This window comes from Oncorhynchus mykiss, chromosome 8 (assembly GCF_057628025.1).
Source record: "Oncorhynchus mykiss isolate SJ-2025 chromosome 8, ASM5762802v1, whole genome shotgun sequence".
NCBI lineage: Eukaryota > Metazoa > Chordata > Actinopteri > Salmoniformes > Salmonidae > Oncorhynchus > Oncorhynchus mykiss.
The window spans coordinates 47,537,714-47,551,826 of NC_143029.1; the positions used below are offsets into that span (position 1 = coordinate 47,537,714).

Sequence of the window (14,113 nt, forward strand, 5' to 3'; positions counted from 1 at the left end):
TAGCTGGCTACCACCCAGTTCCTCAACCCTGCACCTTAGAGGTTGCTGCCCCTAAGTACATAGTCATGGAACACTGGTCCCTTTAGTATTGTTTACATACTGTTTGACCCACATATGTATATACTGTATTCTAGTTATGTCCTATCCTATTTAACTCTTGCTGTACATATACCATTCTATCCTACGTATTCTACAGATACACTACATATTGTATCCATAAACTGTCCATAATGTCTATACATCCCATCACATACAGTGCCTTTGGAAAGTATTCGGACCCCTTGACTTTTTCCAAATTTTGTTATTTTGCAGACTTATTCTAAAATTGATTAAATAAAACAAATTATTCAGCAATCTACACACAAAACCCCATAACGACAAAGAGAAAACAGTTTTTTTCTACATTTTTGCAAATGTAAATTTTTAAAAGTTATTAGACTTGAAATTGAGCTCAGGTGCATCCTGTTTCCATTGATCATCCATGAGATGTTTCTACAACTTGATTGGAGTCCACCTGTGGTAAATTCAATTGATTGGACATGATTTGGAAAGGCACACAACTGTCTATATACAGTGCCTTGCGAAAGTATTCGGCCCCCTTGAACTTTGCGTGAAGAATCAACAACAAGTGGGACACAATCATGAAGTGGAACGACATTTATTGGATATTTCAAACTTTTTTAACAAATCAAAAACTGAAAAATTGGGCGTGCAAAATTATTCAGCCCCTTTACTTTCAGTGCAGCAAACTCTCTCCAGAAGTTCAGTGAGGATCTCTGAATGATCCAATGTTGACCTAAATGACTAATGATGATAAATACAATCCACCTGTGTGTAATCAAGTCTCCGTATAAATGCACCTGCACTGTGATAGTCTCAGAGGTCCGTTAAAAGCGCAGAGAGCATCATGAAGAACAAGGAACACACCAGGCAGGTCCGAGATACTGTTGTGAAGAAGTTTAATGCCGGATTTGGATACAAAAAGACTTTAAACATCCCAAGGAGCACTGTGCAAGCGATAATATTGAAATGGAAGGAGTATCAGACCACTGCAAATCTACCAAGACCTGGCCGTCCCTCTAAACTTTCAGCTCATACAAGGAGAAGACTGATCAGAGATGCAGCCAAGAGGCCCATGATCACTCTGGATGAACTGCAGAGATCTACAGCTGAGGTGGGAGACTCTGTCCATAGGACAACAATCAGTCGTATATTGCACAAATCTGGCCTTTATGGAAGAGTGGCAAGAAGAAAGCCAGTTCTTAAAGATATCCATAAAAAGTGTTGTTTAAAGTTTGCCACAAGCCACCTGGGAGACACACCAAACATGTGGAAGAAGGTGCTCTGGTCAGATGAAACCAAAATTGAACTTTTTGGCAACAATGCAAAACGTTATGTTTGGCGTAAAAGCAACACAGCTCATCACCCTGAACACACCATCCCCACTGTCAAACATGGTGGTGGCAGCATCATGGTTTGGGCCTGCTTTTCTTCAGCAGGGACAGGGAAGATGGTTAAAATTGATGGGAAGATGGATGGAGCCAAATACAGGACCATTCTGGAAGAAAACCTGATGGAGTCTGCAAAAGACCTGAGACTGGGACAGAGATTTGTCTTCCAACAAGACAATGATCCAAAACATAAAGCAAAATCTACAATGGAATGGTTCAAATATAAACATATCCAGGTGTTAGAATGGCCAAGTCAAAGTCCAGACCTGAATCCAATCGAGAATCTGTGGAAAGAACTGAAAACTGCTGTTCACAAATGCTCTCCATCCAACCTCACTGAGCTCGAGCTGTTTTGCAAGGAGGAATGGGAAAAAATGTCAGTCTCTCGATGTGCAAAACTGATATAGACATACCCCAAGCGACTTACAGCTGTAATCGCAGCAAAAGGTGGCGCTACAAAGTATTAACTTAAGGGGGCTGAATAATTTTGCACGCCCAATTTTTCAGTTTTTGATTTGTTAAAAAAGTTTGAAATATCCAATAAATGTCGTTCCACTTCATGATTGTGTCCCACTTGTTGTTGATTCTTCACAAAAAAATACAGTTTTATATCTTTATGTTTGAAGCCTGAAATGTGGCAAAAGGACGCAAAGTTCAAGGGGGCCGAAAACTTTCGCAAGGCACTGTAAAGTCCCATAGTTGACAGTGAATGGCAGAGCAAAATCCAAGCCATGAGATTGAAGGAATTATCCGTAGAGCGCCAAGACAGGATTATGTTGAGGCACGATCTGGGGAGGGGTACCAAAATCTTTCTGCAACATTGAAGGTCCACAAGAACACAGTGGCCTCCATCATTCTTAATTAAATGGAAGAAGTTTGGAAACACCAAGACTCTTCCTAGAGCATTCGAGGGAGACTGAGCAAACGGGGGAGAAGGGAATTGGTCAGGGAGATGACCAAGTACCCGATGGTCACTCTGACAGAGCTCTAGAGTTCCTCCTGTCCCATCCTCCAGTATTTATGCTGCAGTAGTTTATGTGTCGGGGGGGGGGGGGGTTGGGTCAGTCTGTTATATCTGGAGTATTTCTCCTGTCTCATCCGGTGTCCTGTGTGAATTTAAGTATGCCTTCTCTAATTCTCTCTTTCTTTCTCTCTCTCGGAGGACCTGAGCTCTAGGACCATGCCTCAGGACTACCTGGCATGATGACTCCTTGTTGTCCCCAGTCCACCTGGCCGTGCTGCTGCTCCAGTTTCAACTGTTCTGCCTGCGGCTATGGAACCCTGACCTGTTCACTGTGCTTACTATTATTTGACCATGCTGGTCATTTATGAACAGTTGAACATCTTGGCCATGTTCTGTTATAATCTCCACCCGGCACAGCCAGAAGAGGGCCTGGTTCTGTTTAGTTTTCTTCCTAGGTTTTGGGCTTTCTATGGAGTTTTTCCTAGCCACCGTGCTTCTACACCTGCATTGCTTGCTGTTTGTGGTTTTAGGTTGGGTTTCTGTACAGCACTTTGATATATCAGCTGATGTAAGAAGAATTTGATTTTGATTTGATGGGAGAACCTTCCAGAAGGACAACCATCTCTGCAGCATTCCACAAATTAGGTATTTATGGTATCATGGCCAGAAGGAAGCCACTCCTCAGTAAAAGGAAGATAACAGCCTGCTTGGATTGTGTCTAAAGGTCTTCAGACAATAAGAAACAAGATTCTCTGGTCTGATGAAACCAAGATTTAACTCTTTGGCCCGAATGCCAAACGTCATGTCTGAAAGAAACCTGGTACCATCCCTACGGTGAAGCATGGTGGTGGCAGCAACATGCTGTGGGGATGTTTGACAGCGGCGGGGACTAGGAGACTAGTTAGGATCATGGGAAAGATGAACAGAGCAAAGTGCAGAGAGATTCTTGACGAAGGGACCTCAGACTGGGGCGAAGGTTCACCTTCCAACAGCACAACGACCCTAAGCAAAAAACCAAGACAACACAGGAGCGGCTTCGGGACAAGTCTCAATGTTCTTGAGAGACCTGAAAATAGCTGTGCAGCGACGCTCCCCATCCAACCTGACAGAGCTTGAGAGGATCTGCAGAGAAGAATAGGAGAAACTCCCCAAATACAGGAATGCCAAGCTTGTAGTGTCATACCCAAGAAGACTCGAGGCTGTAATCACTGTCAAAGTGCTTCTGCAAAGTACTGAGTAAAGGGTCTGAATGCTTATGTAAATGTGTTATTTCGTTATTTATTTTTATTTTTTAAAGAATTTGTTTTAAATTCTAAAAACCTGTTTTTGCTTTGCCATTATGTGATATTGTGTGCAGATTGATGAGGAAAAAAGCAATTTAATACATTTTTGAATAAGGCTGTAATTTAGCAAAATCTGGAAAAAGTCAAAGGGTCGGAATACTTTCCGAATGCACTGTACAAAGCCATAAGGCAAGAAATAGCATAAGTGTTGTTTCAGCCTTTAAGTGTCGTGTCCCTGTCAACACTGCCAGCTTCAATCTCACCCAGTGGTGCAGGTATATTGGTGGCCATATGCTGGCATACTCAGTATTCCCACCTATTTTTCCTCTACAGATATACTCACCTATACTCACTAATTATTATTGAGAATAATTGAATGATTGAACAATTGAACGATCCATCCGAATTCCTTTCATCTCTGCCATTATTAGGTGGAGGGAATAACCACCTATATATAGCTAGATACCTACAGCAATTGTTGATACTTATTTAGTACTCACCTCATGACAGAGAGAGGGTGATGCTCAAAACTTGGTATGTCAAGCCTTGTTAGCTGGGGCTGGATTGTCTTGAACGAGCCGTGTACAGTCTACAGACACACACACACAATTGTTTGGCATGATAGCTCGCTAGCTTTAGCCTTTAGCTCAATGCTTTGTGGCTTTAAATATAAGCTCCCTGTCTTGTCTGTCAGAAAAGCAACCAAGTATTGAAGGAAGGCAGCTGGCTAGTTAGCTAGCTAATGAACTGACGTTGCTTGTTGGTGGCCCTTATTTATAACTAACCTGGCGACAGCTAGCTAGCTGGAGCGATGGTCAGGTAACGTCAGATAGTCACACAGCTTTTACTTTGAAAACAGCTAGCACACGTATCCTGTTGCAGCTCCTGCTCTACACCCATACCGTCTCTGTTCATTAATGAAATCTTGTGGACGACATGAAAAATGTATTCATGCAGTCGAAAATATTATCCGTCTTATGCAGGTTTTTATTTTTTTTAAATTTTACAATAGCTCTAATGTTGAATCCCAAAAATATAGCTCTTATTATCAGACCGCTAATATCGTAAACATGTGAGCGACATGAAGTTGGATTTTTGTATCAAAAAGAAGATAAATTCAAACTAGCTAACTGAGATTCTGTTCTCATATATGGAGCTTATGTGTGAACGTGGAGGTCACAAACCTCCAGGAATGAAATATCCTAAATCTGCACTATGCAAGAATACGCGATTTTGCTAAGCAATACAATCATGAGCACACTCTCACTCATTAAAATCAACAAATCAGTCAAACAAATAGGTCGTTTTGTAGGAAATTTTATTCATTAATGTTATAGGAAACTGCCCAGAGCTAACAGGCCATTGTAGATGGCTTTTGATTTATAGAAGGTGCTCTGTTGGTGTTAACTTCGAGAACTTTGTTAATGTATGTGTGTGTGGATTGTGTGTCTTCCAATTATATGTGTATGTAACCTGTGTCTGTGTAACTGACTCTCACGGACTAAGGCGATGGGGTGGTGGATGGCCCCTCTATCTACCCCCAACTATAGTTCCCCTCGTCCCCACCTGGAGCGCCTGCTGGAGGAAAGTCTCGGAACAAGGGCAAGTCGCAAGAGTCGGGGTAGAGCAGGAAGCCAGAGAAGGTGCTTCTGCTCTCATTGTCAGCATACATGCCGTTGGTGATGTTGTCCTTCACCTGCAGCCACACCCGGTCGCCCATGACCAGGTGGAGCACCACCTGGTGGCTAGCGGTGCCCAGTTGAGCTGGCTCCGTGGTCTTCACGATAGAGTTGAAATTATGGAACAGACCCACCTTCAGCACCTTGTTGAACACCATCAGGTGGTAGCTGAAGACATAGGTGCCGTTCACTGGTGCCCTGTAGATGCCTGTGATGGGGTCGAAATGAAACTGCTGGTTGGTGATGACTTCGGTGAATGGCACGGGCTTGTCCGGTAGCGGGTAAATTGTGCCGAGTGCGGCGGTGAATGAGGACTGGATGGCTGGAGAGCATGGCCCGGGAATGCCCGTCATACCGAGGTCACCCTGGTCTCCCTTTTTACCGTTGAGACCCACAGCACCCTTAGGGCCCAACTCACCTTGCTCTCCCTTGGGCCCACGGATCCCTTGTTGACCGTCTGCCCCGTCTGCTCCATTAGTGCAGTTGCACTCGCCCTTCGCCCCCAGTTCACCTTTCTCACCATTCGTTCCGGGGACCCCAGGGGAACCCATGTGCCCTGTTTCACCCTTGGTCCCCGTAGTCCCTGGAGGGCCTGCTACTCCGGGGAGACCCCTGGCCCCAGCCGGTCCGGGTATCCCTGGTTGTCCTGCACGGCCCTGAACACTTTCACAGGACGCAGGACAGGTCCCTTCCGCTCCCTGGGGCCCCATCTCTCCCTGTGCACCCTCCAGACCCTGGTCCCCTTTGTCCCCTGAAACATACAAAAATGCACAACACACACACATACACACATACATACATACATACATACATACATACACATAGATGAGATCTAAAGTTCCAAAGTTGGATGATGGAGAGATGAGTTTATGTTCTGCATCTGTTGTTTGACTGACCTTTGAAGCCGCGGGCCCCCTTGGTGCCGGTGAAACCCACTAGCCCACGTTCTCCCTTCTCATTTTCATCACCCTTCTGACCTGTAACAAATAGGTAGAAAGTAAGAGAAAGAGAGAACGAAGTTGCAAATCATTTTCTGCAAGCTTGTATTACTGTCATTGCTCAGACATGGAACAGTCCACAGTTTTTTTGCTTTTTTTTTAGTCTTAACAGAATTGACAAGTATCACTTACCCTTCAGTCCTTGGCGGCCCACGAACCCAGGCCGACCTCTGAACCCTGTGAGTCCTCTTCTCCCAGGACTTCCTGGAATACCTTTGTGGGTTAAGAACAATGACGTAAACAATATGTGGCTAGCTAACATACTGTATTTAATATATTATTTCTATGCTTGAGAGTGGCAGAAAGAGAACAGAGAATGAGGCAAAGACTGTGGATGCAGCTAGTTATATCATTTGTTTAGTAAGTTTAGATGGTGTGTAGACCTAAAATACACACCATCTACACACCAAAAGAAAAGGTCCACACTACTAATTAGGGTGAAAAAACGACATGTTTTTGATCCATTTCTGATGAACAATTTTAAGAGAGTGTACATCTCTTTTTCTACTTCTAATGGAACTACCTGGTAGAATAAAGGTGAAATAAAAATGTATACTATTCTATGCCTTTCTACATACCTGGCAGGCCCCTGTCTCCTCTGTCCCCTTTGGGTCCCACGCTGGCCTTGCAGCGGGAGCAGACACAGAACCAGGGCACCTGGTCCATGGGGGGCGGCACTGGCACATCCAGAAGTGTCTGGCAGTACGACATGTCCGGCTCCGACCCGGCCTCAACTACCAGCAGTTCCCCAGTTCGCCAGTTCCCAGTCATGTTCATGTGAGTGCTTGGTGGCATGGGGAAGCCAGGATTGGGGTAGTCGGAGGGGGGCATTGGACCGCTGCGGGCATTCATGTTCTGGTTGTTGGTGGGCATAGGGTAGTCAGATCGCATTGGGTACATGTGGAGGTCCGTAGGGGGGATGGGACTGTCTTGGGAGCCTGTGAACGGGAGAGGGGGCATCTCGTTGTATCCCCCTGTGGGTGAAGTATGCATCGCAGAGGAGATGGTGGTGCATAGGAGCAGTCCCAGCAGACTGGTAGTCTGAGAGAGAGACAGAGAGAGAGAGAGACAGAGAGAGAGAGAGGGAGGGAGAGAAAGAGAGAGAGAGAAAGAGAGAAACAGATGTCCAGTTGTTTTCATGATTTTTGTCTAATATGATAATCATTCAAGAGAACTACTTAATCAATTTCAGTTCTTCAAACAATGACCCAAAACGTATTTTTGCTACAAAATGGGAAGAAAAATACAGTGGTATCTCATCGGGCACAAACTGGTTAAATCAACATTGTTTCAACGTAATTTGTGACATGGCATCTACGTGGAAAATACATTGGATTTGAAAAAAGTCCTTAACGTAAACTGTTTTTTTGAGGGTGAAACTTCAACCACAGGATTTTGTCATCATGGTAACCAATTTTCAACATAGACAAACCTTGTATAAAATATGTTGAACTTGTACCTTTGAAACAACGTCAGATCTTCAACGTTATATCAGAAGAAAAAAACAATAGGCTGGGCAGCATCTCCTACTGGAAAGCTGATCTATCTAGAGCTATCCATTTGGTCTCTCATCCAGGATTTTAACCAATCCCAGCTTCGATATTTGTCACTGACTACTACAGATGTTGTATCATGAGAATGATTACTGAGAGATCTCAAAAATAGTTCAAGAATAGGACTAAATCAAACTTTATTTTAAAGTGCATTTAAAGTTTGATTTGATTTTGTCCTATATTCTTGAACTTTTGATTTTGATTGAGCTGGAGACATTGTCGTGACTCTCGGACGGTTTTATGACTTAACGCCGGTCGTTAACTTTCTCTATTTGACTTTGCCGTATTGAGAATGGAATGTCTGAGTGTTACAGAAGAGAGACTCTTGCTAAAAACCTTAACATCAATTGATTGGACATTGGAATATTAGTTTTGGAATCCAAATGTTTGGAATGGTCGGTGGGGATCCAAACAATAATCACGTCATATCATTAAGCATTTTGTGATATCATTTAGGATGAGAATTGTTTTTCGGGCAAAACTTGTGCCAGTCAGTAGCCACTCCAACATATCAATTATGAATTTGTAGACAAACTGGATATTGAATTGTGTTTGGTTGTCAATGCAGCCGAATATCAACATTTGAAGGAGATGTATATTCTACTTGGAAATGTCCATCTGTGCCTCAGACTTAGCCTGGCTTTAATTCCAGTTTGTCTACAAATTCATAATTTATATGTTGGAGTCATGTCTCTATCTCAGCCAAAAATCTAATTCAGTACTATTCTTTAATTTAGATTTATGGTTGAGATGGAGACATGTATCCAACATATCAATTATTCATCTGTAGACAAACTTGAAAAGACCAGACTAGGTCAGGGGCACAAAAGGTACATCTCCTTCAAATGTTGATATTAGGTTGCGTTGACAACAATTCAAAATCACTTTAGTTAAAACTATCTTACAAATTAATGTGACAGTATTTATTCAACCTTAAAATGAGTAACACACCCATGGCCACATTTTAAGATTACTATAAATGTCTTCTTATGTAATCCTAGAAAGCGTGCATGTTCAAGATAGCATGCAAAGGTCACAGGTCTGTGGAGATCTTCACAATTGCTAAAGTAATCTATTGAGAATCTTGAACAGCATTGATGTAATCTCAACTGCAATCCAGGTCATTTGGTTGTGCTATTAAATGAAGCATGGTGATAACACGTTAAGTTGTTGTAAATCTATCTGACATTGTATTCCCATTTGAACTTTGTTGTGTTTTTAAATGGTTGAAACCGCAATGACAACACATTTCGATGACCAATCAGACATGGTTTTTCCATAGAAATTTGGATGTGCTTTAAGATGGTTGAAAGCATAGTGGTAAAACATTCGAATTCAACAAACTTCTGGCTGTCTTTTGTGTGAATAAAGCATGAAATCTCATTGATCAACGTCTCAACCAAATATTACCCAAATCTCCATGCTGAAATTATGTGGTGTGCCCAGTGGGATGTTTTCAGTTAACCTATAACATACTTAATTTTGTTTATCGCAAAGTTATAATAGTGATTAGTGACTAATGTACTTGTTTCCTGAGAATTATCCACCAATCCCTTACCAATCACTGCACACTAATGTCTAACCAATTTATTAAAGTTCACCATGAAGACTATCATCTACTACAGATAATGCAACAAAACAAATTTGCTTCTTACTATAGGACCACGCAATCCCTACCAACCAATAACACATCAATCACCAAAACACTTATCAACACATCAATTGTACCACTCATCCATCATTCACGACTCACCAATCCCATTGGTCAATACTCGTACAAGAACAGCCCAAACGATCAACGGTCCTAACCAACAGCCTTGACTCACTGGTCTTTTGAAGTTTTCCATTTTTCAAAAGACTGTTACCAGTGAGTGCTCCGTGCGGGTTTTCAACCACCACAGATATCCTTTTCACACTACCTTTACATTTCAAACCAAACTGTGCTGACTCTTTCATTTTTACATGGTCCTTTTCAGCAAAGTTCCAGCAACTGTGGTAGATGTATACAACTAGGCCAACTCAGTACAACTTGGTTTGGCTCAGCTCAGTTCTGCTCAGTAGTGTGAAAAGCCCCAAAGAATCCACTCACAATTTAAAGAGTTGCACTCACCATTCCTTTGGAGTCTTGTGTCATCATGTGCAGGATGAGAGATGCTGGTGGAATGATGAGCAGGACAGAAGCATTGATCAATATATAGGCCTTGCACAAAACAACACTTCTTTGGGTCCACCTCGCACCCTCTAGACCTGCAGACAAAGGATAGGAGGGAGGAATGGAGGGTGGGAGGAGGAAGAGATACTTCATTGTGCTGTGGACAGAGTAACTAGGGCTTCTACCTGTAAGATGACCTCATTAGCGATCGACAGCATGGTCCACAGAATTATAATAAAAACAATAGATGGGTAAAAAAAGTGAGAGAGAGGCGTCACCCGTGTTGCTACAGTATATTCCACCCTATTCCTTGTCCCATGACTCCCTCCACCTTGCTATCTCTTCCCTTTTCCTCTCACCTCTCACTTCTCTCCCTTAATGTCAGTCTTCCTCTCTCTCTTCTCTCTCTCCTTTTCTATCACCTCTACTTTCTTCCCCTTTTCCACTATCTCCCCATCTCCCTTTCCCTCTCATTCTCTGCCTCTCTCTCTCCACCTCTACCAGGTTTCAGAGAAGGTGTTGATGGAGAGATAAGGAGCTCAGACAGAAAGCAGATCTATTTCAGACAGCTGGGTCTGTTGTAACCAGCACTCCAGAGACACAAGCGGCTCCACTGGCCTATTTCAGCTCGTGTCTGTTTATGGACTGGACTGCTGTAGGCCCTTAACAGGAAATGTCAGGACCCCCCAATATAGACCTGGGCCCATATTCATAAAGAATCTCAGAGTAGAATAACTCACCTAGGATCTGTTTAGCCTTTTAGATCATAATGAATCAGATTGGATTGACAGGGGGTGACCATATCCGAGATCAGCACTCATACCTTGAGATTCTTTATGAATACAGGCTCTGATAAACCACATTGGAGCGATTGCAGTGTGTGGAGTCTCTTGTATAATAATTATTTTATATCCAGGACTTGCTCAAAGACATTGGTATGTCTGTAATATTTTCCAATATCCCCCAATATGATAAAATATTGTATTGACACACTTTTATTGAGGAAGCATATGTTGAAGTCTTGTTTAAAGTACGAGAAGGGTGACATGGTCTTGGCATATGTTGAAGTCTTGTTTAAAGTCTTGTTTAAAGTAAGAGAAGGGTGACATGGTCTTGGCATATGTTGAAGTCTTGTTTAAAGTCTTGTTTAAAGTAAGAGAAGGGTGACATGGTCTTGTCTTTGGGTTTTTCAGAGAAAAGGAAACTTTTGTAGAAATATGACCCTAAGGCAAATTAATTAACGGCAATAGTTCAGAGAATTTGTGTGACAATTATTTGTAAAATGTCTGTATGGATTAATAATGTTATGTTCATCAATAATGTTAATTCCATCATATAAGCATAATAAAAGATGCACTATGCAGAAATTGCTCTGCTCTTTTCCTGGTTGCTAAAATCCTGATAGTTTACCTCATTTCAGTTTCAGACAAAACAAGCAAGTACTGTATAGTGTAGAGAATCATTGTACCATCTTAACCGCAGTGAAATATATTTTCAATAACTAAAAATATAGTATTTTCAGCTGTTTGAAGCTTGTGTACAAAACCGAAAGTAAAAGATGCAAAATCAAACACGCATAGAACAGATCTACCGCTTGAACAGATCTACCAACTTGCTTACAATGAGAATGACATATCTATAACCCACATTTCTATGTGAATTTTGTTGTGTCATGAAAAAAGTAACATAATTGCAGCTTTAATATATTAAGTCAAAGTAAATCATGTATTTCATGAGTTGAGGATTTACAGAATATCACAAAAGTGAGTACACCCCTCACATTTTTGTAAATATTTGAGTATATCTTTTCATGTGACAACACTGAAGAAATCACACTTTGCTACAATGTAAAGTAGTGTGTACAGCTTGAATAAGCTGTCCCTTCAAAATAACTCAACACACAGCCATTAATGTCTAAACCACTGGCAACAAAAGTGAGTACACCGCTAAGTGAAAATGTCCAAATTGGGCCCAAAGTGTCAATATTTTGTGTGGCCAACTTCATTTTCCAGCACTGCCTTAAGCCTCTTGGGCATGGAGTTCACCAGAGCTTCACAGGTTGCCACTGGAGTCCTCTTCCACTCCTCCATGACGACATCACGGAGCTGGTGGATGTTAGAGACCTTGCACTCCTCCACCTTCCGTTTGAGGATGCCCCACAGATGCTCAATAGGGTTTAGGTCTGGAGACATGCTTGGCCAGTCCACCACCTTTACCCACAGCTTCTTTAGCAAGGCAGTGGTCGTCTTGGAAGTGTGTTTGCGGTCGTTATCATGTTGGAATACTACCCTGTGGCCCAGTCTCCAAAAGGGAGGGGGTCATGATCTGCTTCAGTATGTCACAGTACATGTTGGCATTCATGGTTCCCTCAATGAACTATAGCTCCCCAGTGCCAGCAGCACTCATGCAGCCCCAGACCATGACACTCCCACCACCATGCTTGACTGTAGGCAAGACACACTTGTCTTTGTACTCTTCACCTGGTATCCATCACACACGCTTGACACCATCTGAACCAAATAAGTTTATCTTGGTCTCATCAGACCACAGGACATGGTTCCAGTAATCCATGTCCTTAGTCTGCTTGTCTTCAGCAAACTGTTTGTGGGCTCTCTTGTGCATCATCTTTTGAAGAGGCTTCCTTCTGGGACGACAGCCATGCAGACCAATTTGATGCAGTGTACGGCGTATGGTCTGAGCACTGACAGGCAGACCCCCCACCCCTTCAACCTCTGCAGCAATGCTGGCAGCACTCATACGTCCATTTCCCAAAGACAACCTCTGGATATGACACTGAGCACGTGCACTCAACTTCTTTGGTCGACCATGGCGAGGCCTGTTCTGAGTGGAACCTGTCCAGTTAAACCGCTGTATGGTCTTGGCCACCGTGCTGCAGCTCAGTTTCAGGGTCTTGGCAATCTTCTTATAGCCCAGGCCATCTTTATGTAGAGCAACAATTATTTTTTTCAGATCCTCAGAGAGTTCTTTGCCATGAGGTGCCATGTTGAACTTCCAGTGACCATTCAGTATGAAGGAGTGTGAGAGCAATGACACCAAATTTAACACACCTGCTCCCCATTCACACCTGAGACCTTGTAACACTAACGAGTCACATGACACCGGGGAGGGAAAATGGCTAATTGGGCCCATTTTGGACATTTTCACTTAGGGGTGTACTCACTTTTGTTGCCAGCGGTTTAGACATTAATGGCTGTGTGTTGAGTTATTTTGAGGGGACAGCAAATTTACACTGTTATACAAGCTGTACACTCACTACTTTACATTGTAGCAAAGTGTCATTTCTTCAGTGTTGTCACATGAAAAAATATACTCAAATATTGACAAAAATGTGAGGGGTGTACTCACTTTTGTGATATACTGTATGTCTTTACGATCAAATCTGCGCATTCACATTTTGTGGGTACGAATGAAGCCCCACCAATGATGACTGTGCTTCTCACATGTTTCAGGGAAAGAGGATTAGGGTGGACCGGTAAACTGGTCTGGGACACAAAACAGGCCCCTAGCGACCGAAACAAACCCCTGACCCTGTTACGCGTGGGGGACCGCCTAGCGGGACGGCCAGTTCTGTACCCATAGTGTCCTGGGGAATAACCACAACCTTTGCTCCAAACACCTTTGTTCCCCCCGCAGAACTCTATTATCCAGGCCGGTTCTGTAATAAATCAACAGTGTGGATACAACAGAAACCTGAGCCATAGAAACAAGGCTCAAGCACAATGAGGATAATGGAGGATGAATGGCTAACCCCAATAACTGGCCTCATTTCCACGCTCTCAGACACAAATACAGGCCAACCGAAGGTGATGTGTTGTTGTCAATGTGCCTCTGGTTTCTAGTACCCTCTGCTCTTTCTCATCTTTGTGCCATTTCAACAGTATATCGAAGGTGTAGTATGTCTATGTGTGTGTGTACTCGTATGTATGTGTGTGGATGCGCGTGTGCGCACACATTTAGTCATGCTTTTCTCTGTGCTCTATTGTTCGTCTATATCTAGTCCTATGTGTTTAAG

The 14,113-nt window shown here is 42.8% G+C and overlaps 1 protein-coding gene across 1 annotated transcript; it reads right to left on the reverse strand.

Annotated features, from left to right (window-relative positions):
• Positions 1 to 4,999: 4,999 nt before the first annotated feature.
• On the reverse strand, positions 5,000 to 10,170 carry LOC110529956 (uncharacterized). The gene is made up of 5 exons (XM_090181751.1): positions 10,039 to 10,170; positions 6,954 to 7,416; positions 6,508 to 6,588; positions 6,274 to 6,354; positions 5,000 to 6,128 (listed from the first exon to the last, which is right to left on the reverse strand). The coding sequence occupies exons 1-5, from the start codon at positions 10,063 to 10,065 to the stop codon at positions 5,233 to 5,235; spliced, it is 1,548 nt and encodes a 515-aa protein (XP_090037877.1). The 5' UTR covers positions 10,066 to 10,170; the 3' UTR covers positions 5,000 to 5,232.
• Between the last annotated feature and the right edge of the window lie 3,943 nt (positions 10,171 to 14,113).